This window comes from Pseudophryne corroboree, chromosome 5 (assembly GCF_028390025.1).
Source record: "Pseudophryne corroboree isolate aPseCor3 chromosome 5, aPseCor3.hap2, whole genome shotgun sequence".
Lineage (NCBI taxonomy): Eukaryota > Metazoa > Chordata > Amphibia > Anura > Myobatrachidae > Pseudophryne > Pseudophryne corroboree.
The window spans coordinates 310,394,027-310,417,381 of NC_086448.1; the positions used below are offsets into that span (position 1 = coordinate 310,394,027).

A 23,355-nucleotide genomic window follows, 5' to 3' on the forward strand; every position below is an offset into this window, starting at 1 on the left:
ATGTTGGGCACACTTTGGGCAAGATGCAATAAACTCCAAGATGTCCTTTTTCAGAGTTGGCCACCAATAGGACCTAGAGATAAACTCCAGGGTTTTTTGGATACCTGTATGTCCGGCAAAACGGGAAGCATGGGCCCAATGCATGAGCTTCTTCCTTAGCATCGGCTTCACAAAACTTTTCCCTGATGGGGGCGTAGAGTCCATCCCTACCGTGGAGAATGCCAACGGATTTATAATAGGATGCTTGTCTGAAGACTCTGACTCATTTTCTTGCTCCCATGAGCGGGAAAGGGCATCGGCCTTGCGATTCTGAGAGCCCGGACAGAACTGGAGTTTAAAGTCGAACCTGGAAAAGAAAAGTGCCCATCTGGCCTGACGAGGGTTGAGACATTGTGCGCCCTTCAGGTATAAAAGGTTCTTGTGGTCTGTAAGTATGGTGATTGAATGAGAAGCTCCCTCCAACAGATACCTCCACTCTTCTAGAGCGAGCTTGATGGCTAGCAACTCCTGGTCGCCAATGGCATAGTTGCGCTCAGCTGGGGAGAACTTCCGGGAGAAGAAACTGCAAGGGTGTAAATGGCCATCTTTAGCCCTCTGAGATAACACCGCTCCTACTCCAACGGAGGAGGCATCCACCTCTAAGATGAAAGGAGAGTCGATGTCAGGCTGTTTCAGAACAGGCGCAGAGATGAACCTTTGTTTTAAAAGATGAAATGCTTGCATGGCTTCTTCAGACCACTTGGACGGGTTAGCACCCTTCTTAGTGAAAGCAGTAATAGGCGCCACAATGGTGGAAAAGTCTCGTATAAACTTTCGGTAATAGTTGGCGAACCCTAAGAACCTCTGGACCCCTTTGAGGGTTAAGGGTACCGGCCAATTTTGAATTGCTTGTAGTTTCTCAGGATCCATCTCTAGTCCGGAACCGGACACAATGTACCCTAGAAACGGAATGGACTTGACTTCAAAGACGCATTTTTCTAATTTGCAATAGAGATGATTGACACGGAGACGGGACAGAACCTCTTTAACCCAAAAACGATGTTCCTCTAAATCGTTGGCAAAAATGAGGATATCGTCTAGATAGACCACGACATGACGGTATAGAATGTCTCTGAAGATCTCATTGACAAAATGCTGGAAGACAGCTGGAGCATTGCTCAATCCGAAGGGCATGACGAGGTACTCATAATGTCCGTCACGGGTGTTAAAGGCGGTCTTCCACTCGTCACCCTCACGGATCCGGATGAGATTGTATGCACCTCGCAAGTCCAGCTTTGTAAAGATGGTAGCTCCGCTAACTCTGTCAAAGAGCTCAGTAATCAGGGGTAAAGGATAACGGTTCTTGATGGTAATGTCGTTCAAACCTCTGTAGTCGATGCACGGCCGCAGACCACCATCTTTCTTTTTTACAAAAAAGAAGCCTGCGCCGGCTGGAGAAGAAGAAGGTCGAATGAACCCCTTTGCTAGGTTCTCTTTAATATATTCCTCCATAGAATGCGTCTCAGGCAGAGACAACGGATAAGTTCGGCCTCGAGGTGGAACCTTCCCTGGAACGAGATCAATCGGACAGTCCCATTCTCTATGAGGAGGAAGGATATCAGCAGAAGCTTTACTGAACACATCCGTGAAATCTTGATATGGAGGAGGTGGAACATCAGACGACCTGGGGGAGGAAGAACAGACAGGCAATACTTTAAACAAACATGTCTCAGCACAGGAGGAACCCCATGCCAGGATTTGCGTAGTCGTCCAATCAATTGTAGGATTGTGAAGACGGAGCCATGGAAGGCCCAGGACCACAGGATGTGTGGCTCTTGGAATCACTAAAAAAGAAATAAGTTCGGAATGAAGAACTCCCACTCTCAGACGAACTGGTAGAGTCCTTAAAGAAATAACTGCATCAAAAATTTTGCTGCCATCCACGGCAGTTAAAGAAATGGACGAAGGAAGTCTCTCGGTGGGTAGGGACCACCGTTTAACATAGGCTTCGGTAATAAAGTTCCCAGCTGCTCCGGAATCAAGGAGGGCAATGACGTTCCGATAACGTTGAGCAACTTGAAGCGAGACTGGGAGATTACAATCTTGAGGAGATGGAGAGGAGATCATTACTCCTAGCCGGCCCTCTCCTTGGCGAGCTAGGATTTGGAGTTTCCCGGACGTTTGGGACAGGCATTAATGGTGTGAGACGGAGCTGCACAATAGAGACAGAGAAACTCGGAGAGACGTATTCGGCGCTCAGCAGGAGTTAAACGGGAACGGCCAAGTTGCATGGGCTCATCTTTAGATGGTGACAGTTGACGAGGAGGAGGAGCAGAAGATTTTGGAGCAGATGATCTTCCACGCTCAGTTGCTCTCTCTCTGAAACGTAAATCAACTTTCGTGCAGAGTGAGATTAGCTCATCTAACTTAGAAGGTAAGTCTCTGGTAGCTAACTCATCTTTAATACGCTCAGATAAGCCATGCCAGAATGCAGCATACAGGGCCTCGTCGTTCCATGCCAGTTCGGATGCCAGGATCTGGAACTGTATCAGATATTGTCCTACAGTACGTGACCCCTGGCGTAAACGGAGAATCTCGGATGAAGCTGAGGTTACCCGGCCTGGCTCGTCGAAGATGCGCCTGAATGTTGACACGAAGGCAGTGTAGGAAGATAGCAGGGTGTCGGACCTCTCCCATAACGGTGATGCCCAATCAAGGGCTGAGCCACTGAGAAGAGAAATAATGTAGGCAATTTTTGTACGGTCACTGGGAAAATTGCCAGGTTGTAGCTCAAACTGAATCTCACACTGGTTGAGAAATCCCCTGCAGAATCTTGGAGATCCGTCAAATTTTGCTGGCGTTGGAAGATGAAGACGTGGAGCAGAAATGGGTAAGGTGGGTGGGGTTATAGCTGGAGTCACTGTGGTTGACGCACCAGACGCGCCTGATCCACGGAGAGTTGTCTGAATCCCATCCAGCCGAGTAGAGAGATCCTGGAGACAGCGGATGATGTGGCCCTGTGCAGCCTCCTGATGTTCTAGTCGGGCTGCCAGTTCTTGCATCGGCCTGGCCGCTTGATCCTGGTCTCCGGCTGGATTCATCTGGTCAGTGCTTACTGTCACAACTGAGGGCCTGAGCTGACGGGAGGCAGCCTCAGTTGTAGGGGCTGAGATGTACCGGAACCTGGGAGGTTGTATCAGACTCCTGGACATGTAAGTAACATGAATAATAACTGCCCGAAGGCGTGACCACGACAACTTGGATAAAAGTCAATGATGTTTATTATGACAACTCCGCAACACAGCAGCAGTAAAAGAAAACGTAAAAGTCAGCAAAGAATAAATACAGTTCCTGGGTACTACAGGATGGCAGGAGCCACAGGGCACTGGTAGTGTGAGATAGTTCTTATGATCTTCTAGATGGAAAGTCCTTACCAGGCCCGACTGTAGCAATGGAGATAACCCAGGATTGTGCCAGCTGGTGTTCCAGGAAAAGCTGGGTTGCTGAAGATAAAACAGCTGCTGTGGATACTGGCTGGAACCAGACTGTTGTTAGCACGGAGTGGATACTGGCTGGAACCAGTTAAATAATAAATGAACTTGGGAGCGATGAAATATGAACTGAAATGTAGAACTTGAGAGCGGAGAAATAATAATACCGGTGGAGAGTGGTAAAGTGTAGAAAGGACACCGGCCCTTTAAGGGAAGCTGTACTCTGCTGGAAGCTGAGCTGGAAGCAGGTAATGTTGTAGCTGGAAACAGATGAATCCACAATGGATTGGAGAGTCAGGCTACACCGCAGGTGGAATGCTGGTGCGGGTCTCTATGGTGGAAGTCTTGAGACAGGAGCTGAAACCTGGAAGACAATCACAGGAGAGAGACAAACAGGAACTAGGTTTGACAACCAAAGCACTGACGCCTTCCTTGCTCAGGCACAGTGTATTTATACCTGCAGCAAGGAAGGGATTGGCTAGGCAATTATGCAGATTATCAAAACTGAGAACAGATTGGTGGAAATGATCAGCTGACAGAATCCAAGATGGCTGCGCCCATGCAGACACTTGGAGGGAAGTTTGGTTTGTAATCCATGTGGTAATGAAAACAGTAATGGCGGCGCCGGCCACCGGAGACAGGAGGCGCCAGGCTGACAGATGCACATCCAACCACGCGGACACAGCGGAGGCCGCGGCTGACGTAATCGCCACTCAGACACTCTGCATGCAGAAGTTCAGGGACGGCGGCGGAGGCCGCGGGAGACGCCATGCCAGGTGTAATATGGCGTTTACTGTGACAGCGTCCCAGAGTGACAGGAGAGGATACAGGAATGTACACATCAGGATAACAGATGGGATCCGGTCCTGGAGCGCTGAGCCAGCCTTAGGAGGCATCTGATGGGTAAGAAATGGCGTCCAGATACCCGGATCGTGACAGTTTCTCAGGGATACAGGCTGGAATTCGAAAAGAGATGCCTCCGCGCCGGTTTTTCAAATCGGCTCTGCCAGCTTCTCCGTCAGAAAGGGAGTTAGTGTTGACTGCAATTCAAAAATTGTACCTGCAACAGGTGATAGTCAAGGTTCCTCTTCTCCAGCAAGGAAAGGGGTATTACTCAACCCTGTTTGTGGTTCCGAAACCGGATGGTTCGGTCAGACCCATTTTGAATCTGAAATCCCTGAACCTGTACTTGAAAAAGTTCAAGTTCAAGATGGAATCGCTCAGAGCGGTCATCGCCAGCCTGGGGTGGGGGGGGATTGGATGGGTTCCCTGGACATAAAGGATGCTTACCTTCATGTTCCGATTTGTCTTCCTCACCAGGCGTTCCTGAGATTTGCGGTACAGGACTGTCATTACCAATTTCAGACGTTGCCGTTTGGGCTTTCCACGGCCCCGAGAATTTTCACCAAGGTAATGGCGGAAATGATGGTGCTCCTGCGCAAGCAGGGTGTCACAATTTCCCATACTTGGATGATCTCCTCATAAAGGCGAGATCTCGAGAGAAGTTACTGGACAGCGTGTCACTGTCAGTGAGGACGTTGCAACAGCACGGCTGGATTCTTAATATTCCGAAGTCCCAGCTGGTTCCTACAACGCGTCTGACCTTTTTGGGCCTGATTCTGGACACAGAACAGAAAAAGGTTTTTCTTCCGATGGAAAAGGCTCAGGAGCTCATAGCTCTGCTCAGGAACCTATTAAAGCCAAAAAAGGTTTCAGTGCTTCACTGCACCCGTGTCCTGGGGAAGATGGTGGCATCGTATGAGGCCATCCCCTTCGGCAGGTTCCATGCGAGGACTTTTCAATGGGACCTACTGGACAAATGGTCCGGGTCTCATTTACAAATGCATCAAAGGATCACCCTGTCTCCCAGAGCCAGGATATCTCTCCTGTGGTGGCTGCACAGTGCTCACCTCCTGGAAGGCCGCAGGTTCGGCATTCAGGACTGGATCCTGGTAACCACGGACGCGAGCCTCCAAGGTTGGGGAGCAGTCACACAGGGAAGAAATTTCCAAGGACTTTGGTCAAGTCAAGAGACTTGTCTTCACATCAACATCCTGGAACTAAGGGCCATATACAACGAAGTGGCAATGGCGGAAGCCACCAGAATTCTTCGCTGGGCGGAGAATCATGTAAGCGCTCTGTCAGCAGTGTTCATTCCGGGAGTGGACAACTGGGAAGCAGACTTCCTCAGCAGACACGATCTGCATCCGGGAGAGTGGGGACTTCATCAGGAAGTCTTCGCACACATTGCAAGTCGGTGGGGACTACCCCAAATAGACATGATTGCATCCCGTCTCAACAAAAAGCTACAAAGGTATTGCGCCAGGTCAAGAGTCCCTCAGGCTGTAGCTGTGGATGCCCTAGTGACACCGTGGGTGTTCCAGTCGGTATATGTGTTTCCTCCTCTTCCTCTCATACCCAAGGTGTTGAGGATAATAAGAAGAAGAGGAGTGAGAACAATTCTCATTGTTCCAAGACTTACCGCGGCTACGTTTGACGGCATGGCGGTTGAACGCCGGATCCTAGCGGAAAAAGGTATTCCGGATGAGGTCATTCCTACGCTAATAAAGGCTAGGAAGGACGTGACGTCTAAACGTTATCACCGAATATGGCGAAAATATGTTTCTTGGTGTGAGGCCAGGAATGCTCCTACGGAAGAATTCCATCTAGGCCGTTTTCTTCACTTCCTACAAACTGGAGTGAATTTGGGCCTAAAATTAGGCTCCATTAAAGTTCAGATTTCGGCCTTATCCATTTTCTTTCAAAAGGAATTGGCCTTTTTACCTAAAGTACAGACTTTTGTGAAGGGAGTACTGCATATTCAGCCTCCTTTTGTACCTTCGGTGGTGCCTTGGGATCTTAACGTGGGGTTAAGTTTCCTTAAGTCACATTGATTTGAATCACTTAAAACAGTGGAGTTGAAATATCTCACTTGGAAGGTGGTCATGTTGTTAGCCTTGGCTTCGGCTAGGCGAGTTTCGGAATTGGCGGCTTTATCACATAAAAGCCCCTATCTGGTTTTCCATATGGATAGAGCGGAGTTGCGGACCCGTCCTCAATTCCTACCTAAGGTGGTCTCATCCTTTTATATGAACCAACCTATTGTCGTGCCTGTGGCTACACGTGACTTGGAGGATTCCGAGTCCCTTGATGTGGTTAGGGCTTTGAAAATTTACGTGGCCAGAACGGCTAGGATCAGAAAAACAGAAGCACTGTTTGTCCTGTATGCAGCCAACAAGGTTGGCGGCCCTGCTTCAAAGCAGACTATTGCTCGCTGGATCTGTGACACGATTCAGCAGGCACATTCTACGGCAGCATTGCTGTTACCGAAATTGGTTAAGGCCCATTCCACTAGGAAGGTGGGCTCATCTTGGGCGGCTGCCCGAGGGGCCTCGGCACTACAGCTGTGCCGAGCTGCTACTTGGTCGGGGTCAAACACTTTTGCAAAGTTCTATAAGTTTGATACCCTGGCTGAGGAGGACCTCCTGTTTGCTCAATCGGTGCTGCAGAGTCATCCGCACTCTCCCGCCCGTTTGGGAGCTTTGGTATAATCCCCATGGTCCTTACGGAGTCCCAGCATCCTCTAGGACGTTAGAAAAAATAAGATTTTACACTTACCGGTAAATCTATTTTTCGTAGTCCGTAGAGGATGCTGGGCGCCCGTCCCAAGTGCTGACTTCTTCTGCAAGACTTGTATACAGTTATTGCTTACATAAGGGTTATATTATAGTTCATCGGTTTGGACCGAGACTATGTTGTTTGTTCATACCGTTAACTGGGTAGTTTATCACAAGTTATACGGTGTGATTGGTGTGGCTGGTATGAATCTTGCCCTTGGATTAACAAAATCCTTTCCTCGTACTGTCCATCTCCTCTGGGCACAGTTTTTCTAACTGAGGTCTGGAGGAGGGGCATAGAGGGAGGAGCCAGTGCACACCCAGAGTCTAAAGTCTTTCTTACTTAAAGTGCCCATGTCTCCTGCGGAGCCCGTCTATTCCCCATGGTCCTTACGGAGTCCCAGCATCCTCTACGGACTACGAGAAATAGATTTACCGGTAAGTGTAAAATCTTATTTTCTGATGAGGAATCTACAACTCAGGTTGATGTTCCTGAACTAGTGGAGGCTATCAAGCTGATTCTCCAGATTGATGATGAGATTGAACCTCCTACTACGTCTAAGAAACATGATAAGTTTAAATGTCAGAAGGTTGCTAAAGTAGTTTTACCTCATTCTGACCTCTTAATTGACATACGCCAGGAAGCCTGGTCTTCTCCAGGAAAGAAATTTTCCCTGTCTAAAAGGATGTTGGCTCGCTATCCTATCCCTGCGGAGTTGAGTAACAAGTGGGAAACTCCACCGCCGGTGTACTCTCATGTCGCCCGTCTAGTGGTGTCTTCTACTCTGCCTGTCACCACTGTCACTTCACTGAAGGAACCGACAGATAAGCATGTGGAGGGATGCCTGAAGTCTGTCTACACACTTACCGGTGCTGTACATAGACCCACTATGGCAGCCTCTTGGGCTGCAAAAGCTATGGAAGCATGGGTTCAGGCAGTTGAGGATGAGCTTCTAAATTTTTCTGACACTGCCAGATAATATCTGTCATATACTGTATTACCACAGCCTCTCACTATATTCAGGAGGTGGCCTCTGATGCCGGTGTAATGGTGGCCAAGGCGTCTACTACGTATATCCTGGTTTGCCTGATTTTGTGGTTAAGGTTCTGGAAAGTGGACCTGGACTCCAAAAAGACCAGCCAAGACAGCTTGTCTCCCAAGTACCAATCCTTCTGTTCTGAAGGCTAAGTCTACCACTCTTTCCTTTCGAACTCTAGGTAAAGCAAAGGGTCAGGCATATCCAAGACAGGCTCGTACTTCCAAAACCACCAAGCCCAAGTGTAAGCAATCTTGGGCCGCCCGTCAGCCTGCTTCCAAACAGGACAAGCCTGCAGCATGATGGGGCGGGTCTCTCCCTGGGGGACCCCAGGGTGGGAGGCCGACTTCTGCATTTCGCCCAGGCCTGGTTAAGGACCACTTTGGATGCCTGGGTGCGGGAATTTGTCTCTTACAGGTACGCAATCTCTTTCAAGAGACAACCCACTCAATGGTTCTGCTCGACGGTTATCCCTTCGGATCCGCTGAAAGCACAAACTGTACACTTGGTTGTACAATCTCTTCTAGATACTGGAGTGATTGTGCCGGTACCTCTGTCTCAAAGAGGCAGGGGTTACTATTCAACTCTGTTTCTAGTCCCGAAACCAAATGGGTCCTCCCGGCCTATACTCAACCTCAAATCTTTGAACAAATTTGTGAGGGTATCCAAATTCCATATGGAAACTCTGCGCTCTATTGTACTAGCTATGGAGCCCAAGGACTATATGGTATCCCTGGACATATAGGATACTTACCTGCACATACCTATTGCCATGTCGCATCAGCAATATCTGCGTTTTGCCATTGGCAACCTACATTATCAATTCCAGGCCTTGCCTTTCAGACTGACCACGGCTCCTCGGATCTTTACCAAGGTCATGGCAGTCATGACGGCTCTTCTCCGCCGTCAGGGTGTCAGGATCATGCCGTATCTGGACGACTTGCTGATCTTGGTGAACTCCCCAGAGGTTCTCCTCAGTCATCTTGAACTGACGGCCCAATTCCTACAAGCCCACGGGTGGCTCATAAACTGGCTGGTTCCTGCTCAGAGCATGGTGCACCTGGAGACATTGCTGGACACACACAACCAACGATTGCTCTTGTCTCCAGAGAAAGTTCTGAAACTTCAGGACAGGATCAGATACTTCCTCTCTCGCCAGAGAGTGTCAATACACTCAGCGATGCAAGTACTAGGCCTCATGGTGTCGGCATTTGACATGGTAGAGTTCACTCAATTTCAGTCCCGCCCTCTGCAACGATTAATCCTTTCCAAGTGGAATGGCCTGCCTCACCGGATCAGGTCTCAAATGATCTCCTTGACTCCGGAGGTTTGTCTGGCACTGAGCTGGTGGCTACAGGACCAACAGTGGGCCGTCCCTTCTGGATCTCCAACTGGGTCCTCCTAACAACGGACACCAGTCTGTGGGGTTGGGGCGCGGTGTTGGAGCAACACTCTCTCCAGGTTCGGTGGACCAAGGAGGAATCTCTCCTCCCGATAAACATTCTGGAATTGTGGGCAGTGTTCAATGCGTTGACACTGGCCGTGCCTCTGGTACAGAACAGGCCTTTCCAAGTACAATCGGACAACGCTACCATGGTGGCATACATAAATCATCAAGGCAGCATTCGAAGTCACATGGCAATGATGGAAGTGTCAAAAATTCTCCAATAGGTGGAACGCCATCTGCCAGCCATATCGGCAGTGTTCATTCTGGGAGTCCTCAACCGGGAAGCGGACTTCCTCAGTCGTCAGGACATACACGCCAGAGAGTGGAGTCTTCATCCCGAAGTCTTTCAACTACTAGTGGACAAGTGGGGCCTACCAGATGTAGACCTGATGGCATCTCGACACAACCACAAGTTCCGGTCTTCAGAGCAAGGACAAGGGATCCTCAAGCAACGTTCGTGGATGCACTAGCAATTCCATGGAACTTTCGGCTGCCATATGTGTTCCCTCCAGTGTCACTTCTGCTTAGGGTAATACGGAAGTTCAAGCAAGAAGGAGTACTACTTCTAGTCGCTCCAGCGTGGCCCAGACGGCATTGGTTCTCAGACCTGTGGGGTCTCTCGATAGAGCGTCCTCTTCTACTTCCTCAATGCCCAGACCTCCTTGTACAGGGCCCTTGTGTCTACCCGGACCTGGCCAGACTGGCTTTGACGGCGTGGCTCTTGAAGCATCCCTTCTGAGAGCAAAAGGATTCTCTGAGGCGGTCATTTCAACTATGTTGAAGGCCCGTAAACCAGCTTCGGCTCGGATTTATTACAGGGTCTTGAATTCTTACTTCACTTGGTGTGCTGCTAAGAATTATAAAGCGTATACTCTCAAAACTTCAAGACTTTTGGCTTTTCTCCAGCAGGGCCTATACTTGGGTCTTCGTCTGGCCTCCCTCAAGGTTCATATATCTGCCTTGTCGGTGTGGTTTCAGAGGAAAATTGCGTCTCTTCCTGACATTCACACTTTCACTCAGGGTGTTCTACGGATTCATCCTCGCTATGTCTCTCCTGTGGCTCCATGGGATCTGGCTGTTGTATTGAATGCCCTGAAATAGTCTCCATTTGAACCTCTTGAGTCTGTGGACCTTAAATGCCTTACACTTAAGGTCGTTTTGCTGTTGGCTATTGTCTCTGCTAGTAGGGTGTCGGACTTAGGTGCTTTATCCTGTCGTCCACCTGTTCTTCAAACTCGCCCTGGTTATTTGCCTAAGGTGGTGTCATCTTTTTACCTTAACTAGGAGATTGTGGTTCCAGCCTTCACCTCTTCTGGTCTGTCCTCCAAAGAAAAATCTTTGGATGTTGTACGGGCTCTCCATGTCTATGTGGAGAGGACTGCCTCCATCAGGAGGTCTGATTCTCTTTTTGTACTATTTGGTTTTCACAAACGTGGCTGGCCTGTGAATAAACAGACCTTGGCAAGCTGGATTAGAATGGTGATTGCACAGGCCTATGCGCAGGCTGGGTTCTTAGCTCCTGCTGCTATCAAAGCCCATTCTCCTCGGTCTGTAAGACCGTCTTGGGTGACCCGAGGTGGCGCGTCCACAGAACTATTGTTCAAGGTGGCTACATGGTCCTCAGTGAATACGTTCATCAGGTTCTATGCCTTTGATACTTCTGCCTCCCAGGATGCTTCCTTTGGATGCCGGGTTCTTGTGCCCGCTACAATGCATCCCCTCCCTTGAGGAACTGCTTTAGGACATCCCCAATGTTATTCCCTGTGGAATCCTAGTGTACCCCGCTGCAAAATTTATGGTAGACTTACCATGGTTAAATCTCTTGGTGCGAGCTACACTGGATTCCACAGGGCGCCCACCCTGACACACTTAGCTTCTTTGGGTTTGTATGGCATTAGCCGCTGGTACCTTCTCCTGTCGTGAGAATGTGGTTCTATGTGGCTAACCTCTACCGATCTATTTTACTTGCTACTGCATTGGACTGGTTAACGAAACTGAGCTCCAGTGCCTGGAAGTGGGGCTATAGAGGAGGCGGTGCAGTGCATCCTGGGAACAGTCAAAGCTTTAGCCTGTTGGTGCCTCGGATCAAGATCCAACTCTTCACCCCGATGTTATTCCCTGTGGAATCCAGTGTACCTCGCAGAAAGAGATTTAACCATGGTAAGTCTACCATAAATCTCCTTTTTCACAATTTTAGCTCTCTCCAAGATTTGATAAATACCCCATACACACAATCCACTTTGCATATTTCAATTATTTTAGGACTAATCTGAGGGACACGAATGAGAAACACTTACGGTCTGCATACAGATGACTTTTACCAATACAAGATTAATTTGTGATCCAAATAGTTATTTCAATAAAAAATTATGTTGCACTAGTTTAAACATTTTAAAAAGAACTGTGATTAAAATTAAACTGTAGAATAAGCAATAGGCATTGCAACACATTGGGTATGTGTGACCACCAGTCACAAATCCGTCGGCGGGATCCCGGCCGCTGGATGGCCGGCGGGGGGCGAGCGGACGAAGCCACTGGTTATATTCCCACTCCATGTGTGTCGTAAACACCCACGAGTGGGAATAGTCCCTGTTGGTCGGCATGCCAGCCATCGGGATTTTCAGATGCCAGGATCCCGGCATCGGTATTGTGACCGGCGGTCTCCTGAAACGTTGCCCATTGTAACTTACATATTGTGCCCTTTTCCCACACTGTTGCATATCCAGTTGTGGTAATCGCTACATAAGTAAATGTTTACATACATTAAATGCACAGATGAACAAAATTACTGAGCTGACCATGACAAAACCACTCCTCCACTGTGACACTGTCGCACCCCCTTCTGCAATATGTCCTAAATCACCTAATGTTGGGAGTTATGGACACACTTATGCTACTGTTCCATACAATGATATACAAGCAAATACAACTAAACACTGGTATTGGTTTACAAATAGAAACAAATGATTTCAGAACCCTTAGATATTGTAGCACAATTGTTAATGTGACATTTACTATTATACATAGGCACGTCACGCCTAGTGATGCAACATAATGGGCCCTACACATTAGGCGATGTGCCGCCGAGGTGCCCGGCAGCCGATACGGCCGACATGTCACCAGCCGACACATACGGCCGACATGTCACCAGCGATGAACGAGCGCGGGGCCGCGCATCGTTCATCGCTGGTGACTCCACACTGCACGATATGAACGTTATCTCGTTCATTAATGAACGAGATCGTTCATATTGTGCAGTGATATCGGCATGTGTGTAGGGCCTATAAGTATATACCTGCTTACTGTATGTCAGGATTGTATATGTGTGTAAGGTTCAAATCTTGGACTTACTTGATTCCTAAATTTCACAAAATTGTAATAACAAATTCTTCAGCAGAACAAGCCCACCAGTGAGTCTGCAGTCAGCAGTACAGGGGACCCAATGCACAATAAGCGCTCCAAGATTAAACCTGAGGAAGAGCTGCCGAGTCCTGTTGCTGGGGGCATTCAGGTAATATCATTAGTTTATCATTAGTTTTGTACTTAGCAGGATCTTTTTTAAAATGTGTAAAGCAAAGTATTGGCTTTCTGGCACTGCTGTCCATGTGTCGTGGTTTAAACATATGTCATTAGTATTGAGCACAGCTGGTACCGTGTACAATATGGGTAACACTGAGTGTGGTTTTGTTTCTTCTATATATTATGAGTGAGTTTGGAGCTGTAACAATACTTCCTCTGGCACGCTATTTCCGTTTTTGTAAAAAAAAAATTAAAAAAATGGAAATTTAATTTTTGCATTCTCTTAGTTACTCATTTGTTGGTACTTTTTCATGCATTTTACCTTGTATGGCACCTTTTTGCCCTGTCAGTGGTCTTGCGACTTGGGGCCTTATTCATGTTTGTGAGATGTGGCCGATGTTTGCACAAGTGAGCGATTATCGGCAGACTGCGCATGTGCTGCAGTCACACTAAACATGGTGCTGCTGTGATCTCGCTCGCAATGAGGACTTCATGGGAAAGTGATTGACAGGAAGTGACTGTTTGGAGGAGATAACAGGAAGTGGTTGGGAAAACGCAGGCATGTCATTTCCAGTTTCAGTGCATGTATCTGCCATCAGCTGCATGCTCGTACGTACAGTAACAATGGTGCCTGCGTCGCTACTTCTGTGTCCAGTCTGCGTAGCCATAGGTCATCCCTTAGACCCGATGTTCCTCATTTTTGTGTGTATGCTGCAAATATGTATGCAATTGCGAATGAGTTTGTGATGGCTCTAGTTGGCGTTTCTTTTCATTCCTTGGCGACAGCTTCACTTACTAATATATTTCAGCAGTTGCAAAGCTGAGAAAATCGCATGTTTTACAAATATGAATTAGGCCCATAATTCAGTTTCACAATCCTTCTCCCCATGCGTGAATTGTATATGTACTAAATTTGGGGTCGCATTCTGAGCTATAAGTATACAGGTTGAGTATCCCATATCCAAATATTCCGAAATACGGAATATTCCGAAATACGGACTTTTTTGAGTGAGAGTGAGATAGTGAAACCTTTGTTTTCTGATGGCTCAATGTACACAAACTTTGTTTAATACACAAAGTTATTAATAATATTGTATTAAATGTCCTTCAGGCTGTGTGTATAAGGTGTATATGAAACATAAATGAATTGTGTGAATGTACACACACTTTGTTTAATGCACAAAGTTATAAAAAATATTGGCTAAAATGACCTTCAGGCTGTGTGTATATGGTGTATATGGTGTATATGAAACATAAATGCATTCTGTGCTTATATTTAGGTCCCATCACCATGATATCACATTATGGTAGGCAATTATTCCAAAATACGGAAAAATCCCATATCCAAAATACCTCTGGTCCCAAGCATTTTGGATAAGGGAGACTCAACCTGTATATTTATACAAACATTTAGATCATTTTTTTCCTATTATTTTTTTCCTCATTCCTAAATAACAATACTCCTTTATTAAACACAATGAAATCATGTGTTTTAATTTTTAAAAGCATTTTTGTTTGTTATAAAGCTGCAGCAAGCGAAACATATTTTTGAATACATTCATTTTTACTACAATAACTAAGCAGTTAGGAAGAATGAAAGTCTTTTAAAGTAAAAGTAATATCTAAATATTTTGAACAATTAAGCATTGCAGATCTCCACCTATCTTCCTTCATTTAACATTCCCATCTTTTAACTCTGTGTCTAGGATCAGCCAGATGGAATGACTCTGGTGAAAGAGGAGGGGGACAAAGATGAAAGTAAACAAGAGCCTGAAGTAGTCTATGAGACAAACTGCCATTGGGAAGCCTGCTCCAGAGAGTTTGACACACAAGAACAGCTAGTGCATGTAAGTTAATGGAATTCAGGAACTGGGGTTTGAAAGCTATGTGACCTTTCTCTGTGGAGGTCAGGATCTTTGACCCTGTGCTGAGTCAAGTTTCTTAGCCAGCAGCATTGCATGCTGGAGAGGACTTTATGAGTTTCAGAGAATAAAGGGAAGTCTTAGCTGTGGTGCTTGACCTGTTCAGTCAGCTAAAGCTTTCTGCAAAATTCAATAAAGTCTTCAGCAGAGAGTGTAATGGCTCTGATCTTGTAAGCCAGCAAACATTATTTTTTTTTGTAGGAGGCTTTGATATTTATTGAGTAATAGTAAGCTGAACAGGAATTAATACTAACCTGAAGCCAAGGCTTCTTTCAATAAACCAAAGCTTCTTTTTCTTCTTCACAAATTTAATACATTATTAGTTTTGTTAAAATAAGATTATTTGCTTTAGGCAGAAAACGATTGTTGACCCTCACATGTCTGGACCACCTCTTGGGGACTCATCTGAATGTCCCATTTCCTATAGTAGAACATCCAAGTTGTCTCTGTCGATAGGGGACCATTTTGCTTATTTGTCTACAGGTTCTAATGCAGAAAAATAATTAAATATGTAATTTTTTAAATACTGTAATACTTGTGAGTTTATTTCCTAGATAAAGATACAGTAGATATGTTGGTAGAGGGTGAAGTATGTCAGCTCCACATGTAAACACTGTTTATATATGTGTACACATCAGATTCCATTAAAGCAGGATGACAGAGTTTCACCTTTGGTCCTTTTACTGCCTCTGCAAAGTCCCAGATTTTACTTTCGCAGAGCAACCTAGGAACTCTGTAACTCATATGATTGTATTCACTAACAAACATAATTTTTGATGGTCAATATGTTACTATAAAGAATGCGCTACAAAATGTTTCACTCCTTTTGTATAGCAGCCTTGGTGTCTCAGGTGTGGTTTGGCAGTAAAGCAGTACTGCTGTGGTGTCATGCCATAACAACTGTGGATGTGGTATTGAAGATCTACAGTATTTAGGTCGACAGACAATAGGTTGACACCAAATGGTTTAAATGCATTAGGTTGACAGGTACAATAGGTTGACAGTGGATAGGGTTGACAGTTACAAACAGTTGACAGGGTCAAAAGGTCAACATGACAGTGGGTGACACATAAGTAGTCGACACACGTTCTTCCAGTTTTTTGGGCCAAATCTTGTATGTTTGGCAATATGTAACCACCATCAGTAAAAACGTATACCCCCCCGCTGGTTTGCTTCACTCGGCATGCTTCGGGCAGGTTACTATTCCCAATCGTAGTCCACGTGGATAGTAAATCAAGCAAATGTTAGAAAAACACGTAGAACCCAAATAAAAACATGTCGACGATTTGTGTGTTGACCAGTCATGTCGATGTTTTTTACCTATCAACCTTTTGTATCTGTTGACCTAATGTATATCAACCATGTGGTGATGACCTTTTGACCAAGAGCTGTAGCTTACTAGTTTATAGTACACTTTACATCAATTCCAAACATCGCCTATGTAGGGGGAAGGTTCTATATTATTCTAAAGAGGTTAAGTGGAGGGGTTGTTCATAGCAACCAATGACATTGTACTAATCATTTTATAGAATGTTCTAGATAATCTCTAGCAAGAATCTGATTGGTTGCTATGGGCATCACCTCAACTTGTCCTCTTTATACGGTTTCATATATCCCCAAATTCGAGTGAATATGAATCAAACAAGTGCTTCGTTATTGTCCTACACTATGGGCCTAATTCAGAGTTGATAGCAGCAGCAAATTTGTTAGCAGTTGGGCAAAACCATGTGCACTGCAGGGGGGGGGGCAGATATAACATGTGCAGAGAGAGTTAGATTTGGGTTGGGTGTGTTCAAACTGAAATCTAAGTTGCAGTGTAAAAATAAAGCAGCCACTATTTACCCTGCACAGTAACAAAATAAACCACCCAAATCTAACGCTCTCTGCAAATGTTATATCTGCCTCCCCTGCAGTGCACATGGTTTTGCCTAACTGCTAACAAATTTGCTGCTGCGATCAACTCTGAATTACCCCCTATGTCCGCTAATCATAGAATATACAGCAAAACTTTTTTGGCTGCTGGCATTGTCGGTTGTCGGAATTTTGGCGTCGGTATCCTGAACGCCAGGATCCCGACAGCCTGCACTTATAACTTCATCCCATCTACATTATGTGCTTCCCAAATTACTAAAAGGAAGAAATGCACAGGTTGCAACTTGTGATGAGCCAGGTGGCCTCTCTTGCTGCAGGACAATACTAAATGGACCCATTAACTGTCCTAAAGACCTCTGAGACATGTTTTTTTGTCCTTAATTTACTATATATGTTGTTATACTGTAGTCTGTATTATTCTGTGTTGCAGACTTGTAGGCACCCAAATGAAATTCTGCAGCAAAGTGGTGTACATAATAAACATTATATGCTTTGTTTTATATATTGTATATCTTTGACCTATTTAGTTTTAGTAAAAAATATAGAATATGTGGCAAAACAAATTGAAAAAGAAACTTTATACTATTGATATAATGAAGCTTTCATGATACATTATCTGACATACAAGGTGTTTTAAACCATCCTGACTCCCTGTCGTATTTATAGCACCTATCCATCGCCACTGCTGCATCCAGTTAATAGCAGGATTCATGATTCTCCATGGTTGTCTGTCTAGTGTGTGACAGTGCAGGCTTTCTCCTACAACAAGTCACTATCTATAATTGATATCCTTCCATGGAATGGGGTATAGGCTGCAATTGAAGAGTTTTGCTGAGCAGTTTTAAATCCTGACAAAACCTGCCTCTTGTTCTGACTACTGAGTGAGCTGCTGATATGTGAGGCTTGTTTCAGCTTTATAAAGGAACATGTGGCTTTATGTGAGAACAGGGAAATAGCACTCTAAGCACATGGTTAGCTAGTGTGTGCCATACTGAGAACAGCCTTATTTAAATTGAAATTAAAAAGTTAAAAAGGGATGATTTTTATTTTAATTGCATTCAAATTGTCATTTTTTTAAGTAAAGTGTGTTGTACCGTGGTGGCAGGCTATTATTCTTATATTTATAAAAAAAATTATATTTCTAATATTTTAACACGACTTATTTTTGATTTGGCCATGACTTACATGCTTTAGATTGGGATATAAGTTCAAATGGAGACTGGGATTGTTTCCTCTTTTACTTAACCTGATAGATAATGCTAGCAGGGTAGTTTTGGAATGTGTATAAATGTATAGGTGTGCGCACGGGGTGTGCAGAGTGTGTGCTCGCAATCCTCATTGTACTGGGATTGTCAAATATCAATACCAGCTCTGTATCTGTGGACAGGATGGTAGAGGCAATTATAGCAGTAGGCACTCTAGTCCAGCACTGCCGAGTCATCAGCCAGCCCCAAAGAAGAGGTGAGCGGGTTGTTTTGGTGGTGTGGCTATGCGAGGTGGGGCTATTCGATACTGCACACGCATTTACAGTAAACATAAATGTATCCTTTAGTCATGGTGAGATTTTAAGCCAAGTCTACAGTACTATCTTATTGGCAGAAGGCCTTTCCAGCATTCTATTGGCCAGAAATGTAAGGGGTGGTATGTCTTAACTTTGTATTCTGTTGGCCAGAAATGTAAGAGGAAGTATGCCTAAGCTTTGCATTCTATTTGCCAGAAATGTAAGGGGTAGTATGTCTGAGCTTTGCATTCTATTGGCCAGAAATGTAAGGGGTAGTATGTCTGAGCTTTGCATTCTATTGGCCAGAAATGTAAGGGGTAGTATGTCTGAGCTTTGCATTCTGTTGGCCAGAAAAGTAAGGGGTAGTATGTCTGAGCTTTGCATTCTGTTGGCCAGAAAAGTAAGGGGTAGTATGTCTGAGCTTTGCATTCTATTGGCCAGAAATGTAAGGGGTAGTATGTCTGAGCTTTGCATTCTATTGGCCAGAAATGTAAGGGGTAGTATGTCTGAGCTTTGCATTCTATTGGCCAGAAATGTAAGGGGTAGTATGTCTGAGCTTTGCATTCTATTGGCCAGAAATGTAAGGGGTAGTATGTCTGAGCTTTGCATTCTGTTGGCCAAGAATGTAAGGGGTAGTATGTCTGAGCTTTGCATTCTGTTGGCCAGAAAAGTAAGGGGTAGTATGTCTGAGCTTTGCATTCAATTGACCAGAAATGTAAGGGGTAGTATACCTGAGCTTTGCATTCCATTGGCCAGAAATGTAAAGGGTAGTATGTCTGAGCATTGCATTTTATTGGCCAGAAATGTAAGAAGTAGTATGTCTAAGCTTTGCATTCAATTGGCCAGAAATGTAAAGGGTAGTATGCCTGAGCTTTGCATTCCATTGGCCAGAAATGTAAAGGGTAGTATGTCTGAGCATTGCATTTCATTGGCCAGAAATGTAAGAGGTAGTATGTCTAAGCTTTGCATTCAATTGGCCAGAAATGTAAAGGGTAGTATGCCTGAGCTTTGCATTCCATTGGCCAGAAATGTAAAGGGTAGTATGTCTGAGCATTGCATTTCATTGGCCAGAAATGTAAGAGGTAGTATGTCTAAGCTTTGCATTCTATTGGTCAGAAATGTAAGGGGTATTATGTCTAAGCTTTGCATTCTAGTTGCCAGAAATGTAAGGGGTAGTATATCTGAGCTTTGCATTCCGTTGACCAGAAATATAAGGGTAGTATATATGAGCTTTGCATTCTTTTGGCCAGAAATGTAAGGTGTAGTATGTGTGAGCTTTGCATTCCATTGGCCAGAAATGTAACGGGTATTATGTCTAAGCTTTGCATTCTGTTGACCAGAAATGTAAGGGGTAGTATGTCTGAGCTTTGCATTTCTTTGGCCAGAAATGTAAGAGGTAGTATGTGTAAGCTTTGCATTCTATTGGTCAGAAATGTAAGGGGTATTATGTCTAAGCTTTGCATTCTATTTGCCAGAAATGTAAGGGGTAGTATGTCTGAGCTTTGCATTCTATTTGCCAGAAATGTAAGGGGTAGTATGTCTAAGCTTTGCATTCTATTTGCCAGAAATATAAGGGGTAGTATGTCTGAGCTTTGCATTCCGTTGACCAGAAATGTAACGGGTAGTATGTGTTAGCTTTGCATTCCATTGGCCAGAAATGTAAGGGGTATTATGTCTACGCTTTGCATTCTGTTGGCCAGAAATGTAAGGGGTAGTATGTCTGAGCTTTGTGGAAATTGTCATCTAAAAAATACTTGTACTTTACTGAAGTTTATCTAACCTGAGACCACTAAAATAACATAATCCTTTTAGGCAATATGTATTTACACGATTAAACCCTGTTAACAATTTTTAAAACCATAGTGAAAGTAAATATGATTCACCAATCATTTAATATATGTGTATCTCTACTTGCACAATACATGGACATTGATTCCCCCACGGTTTGTGTCACACCCTCACATTAGAGTTGTGTCACTGCTTGACAACAGATGCTTGGTCTAAGAGGGTAACTGGCCTCTAAAGCATGCATGTAAATAACTGACCATTGAAGTAGAAGTACATAACAACTGGGGCAAACCTGGGACAACATTTTCCAGAACACATTTTCAGACCTTAGCATTGTCCATGGAACTATGGTGGTCATTCCGAGTTGTTCGCTCGCTAGCTGCTTTTAGCAGCATTGCAAACGCTAGGCCGCCGCCCTCTGGGAGTGTATCTTACCTTAGCAGAATAGCGAACGAAAGATTAGCAGAATTGCTACGAAATAATTCCTTGCAGTTTCTGAGTAGCTCCAGACCTACTCCTAGATTGCGATGACTGCAGACTGTTTAGTTCCTGGTTTGATGTCACAAACACGCCCTGCGTTCGGCCAGCCACTTCCCCCGTTTCTCCAGCCACTCCTGCGTTTTTACCTGGCACACCTGCGTTTTTTAGCACACTCCCTGAAAACGCCAAGTTGCCGCCAAGAAACACCCACTTCCTGTCAATCACACTACGATCACTCGAGCATTGAAAAAACGTTGCTCGAGCTTGTGCAAATCTCCAAAGTTTTGTGTTAAATTACTTATTGCATGCGCACTGCGTACCATGCGCATGCACATTTTCCACCTAATCGCTGCGTTGCGAAAAACGTCAACGAGCGAACAACTCAGAATGACCCCCTATATAATAATGGTTCCACTGTTATGTGAAAAAATGTACATAGCTTTTCTCAGCTCTTGAAAAGACCGCAAATTGCCTGTCTTATTGGTTAATAAATATCCTGAAAGAGGTTTAGTGACTCGCGAAGCCGGAAAATGCAGTATGGTGTGTAGTCTTAAGGGCCCTACACACTGGCCGACATGACTGCACGATATGAACGATCTCGTTCATTAATGAACGAGATAACGTTCATATCTGTCAGTGTGGAGGCTCCAGCGATGAACGATGCGCGGGCCCGCGCTCGTTCATTGCTGGCTCCCCTGTTGGCTGTACACGCAGGCCAATATGGACAATCTCGTCCATATTTGCCTGCACTTCAATGCAGCCGGGTGACGGGGGGAGTGAAGAAACTTCACTCCCCCCGTTACTGCCCCTCCGCTGCCGGGTCGCCCGTCGGCCGTATACCGCCGTCGGGCAGCTCGGTGGTGGATCGGCCAGTGTGTAGGGCCTATTACTCAAGACTTTCCAGATACTCGTTACCATGACTGTGGTGTTTAATTTATTAAGTGTTGGCAATACTTAGATTTTTCTCTGGCTTTGAAACAAGGTCAAAAGATAATTGAACTCAAATCGTCATCTTATTTTCTGGTCAAGTTTAGTTGCATTAATTTAGCTTTGTATTAAAAACAGTTGTTGTTTTACTGTTCAAGATCACAAAGCAGAACTGCTTACAATTAACTGAAGTCATCTGAAGCACTTTTTATATAGTTGCCCCAGATTAGCCTCAATAACTTACTGTGTTTTACTAGAAGAGAAGCAGACTCTTTGAAGTACTCTTTTTTTCTATTAAGTCACACGAACACTGTGGAACTGTACTTATGTGAAAGGGAAACTATTAGTCATGATAGATACTGATTTTCCAACAGTTACAGTGTACACAGAGTTACATTTCACACCAGGTTACATTATACATCCAGTTACTTTATACACACAGTTATATTACTGTACACACATAGGGGGTAATTCCAAGTTGATCGCATCAGGAATTTTTTTAGCAGTTGGGCAAAACCATGTGCACTGCAGGGGGGCAGATATAACATTTGCAGAGAGAGTTAGATTTGGGTGGGTTATTTTGTTTCTGTGCAGGGTAAATACTGGCTGCTTTATTTTTACACTGCAATATAGATTGCAGATTGAAGTCACCACACCCAAATCTCTCTCTCTCTGCACATGTTATATCTGCCCCCCCCCCCCTGCAGTGCACATGATTTTGCCTACCTGCTAACAAAGTTCCTGCTGCGATCAACTCAGAATTACCCCCATGGTGAAGCTATACACACAGTTACATTCCACATGCAGCTGCATTACACACATAGTGATGTTACACACACAGTTATGTTACACATGCAGATACATTACACACACTGTGATGTTACACACACAGTTATAATAGTTATATTACACACATACTGACGTAACACACAGCTTCATTACACGCACTTACTAGTTGTTTCAAGCACCAAGGTTATAGTTAATAATAGCAGTTGTAGCTTTGTTGTTGTGATCATTATTGTTTATAAAGTGCTAGATATATTTGTCAGCAATGTTCAAGTAGGGAAATTGTGTAAGATGTAAGGCGGAGTCTTATTATACTACTGTCTAGAGAGAGGTATACAGAATGGTTAGTGCAGGTGGGTTGTACACTGTGGGGGTCATTCCGAGTTGTTCGTTCGCAAGCTGCTTTTAGCATCTTTGCACACGCTAAGCCGCCGCCTACTGGGAGTGAATCTTAGCATATTAAAATTGCGAACGAAAGATTAGCAGAATTGCGAATAAACACTTCTTAGCAGTTTCTGAGTAGCTCCAGACTTACTCGGCATCTGCGATCAGTTCAGTGCTTGTCGTTCCTGGTTTGACGTCACAAACACACCCAGCGTTCGCCCAGACACTCCTCCATTTCTCCAGCCACTCCCGTGTTTTTCCCAGAAACGGTAGCGTTTTTTCACACACACCCATAAAACGGCCTGTTTCCGCCCAGAAACACCCACTTCCTGTCAATCACATTACGAACACCAGAACGAAGAAAAAACCTCGTAATGCTGTGAGTAAAATTCCTAACTGCATAGCAAATTTACTTGGCGCAGTCGCACTGCGGATATTGCGCATGCGCATTAGCGACTAATCGCTCCGTTGCAACTAAAAAAAAATTACGAGCGAACAACTCGGAATGACCCCCAGTGTACATAGAGATGAGCCAGCCATTAGACCAATATTATGCCAGTAACATCTCTCCTCTATCTGTTGTGAAGAGTGTCCAGCATATAAAA

At 44.9% G+C, this 23,355-nt stretch overlaps 1 protein-coding gene across 5 annotated transcripts in view; it reads left to right on the forward strand.

Moving 5' to 3' along the window:
- Positions 1–23,355, forward strand: part of GLI3 (GLI family zinc finger 3) — a 313,081-nt gene that overhangs the window by 248,633 nt on the left and 41,093 nt on the right. For 4 of the 5 annotated variants that reach the window (XM_063922481.1, XM_063922484.1, XM_063922482.1 and 1 more), the window contains exons 9-10: positions 12,966–13,082; positions 14,797–14,937. In XM_063922481.1, coding sequence (XP_063778551.1) covers positions 12,966–13,082; positions 14,797–14,937 — 258 coding nt within the window. The remainder of the gene's footprint in view (positions 1–12,965; positions 13,083–14,796; positions 14,938–23,355) is intronic. The other variant, XM_063922483.1, reaches the window with a different exon arrangement.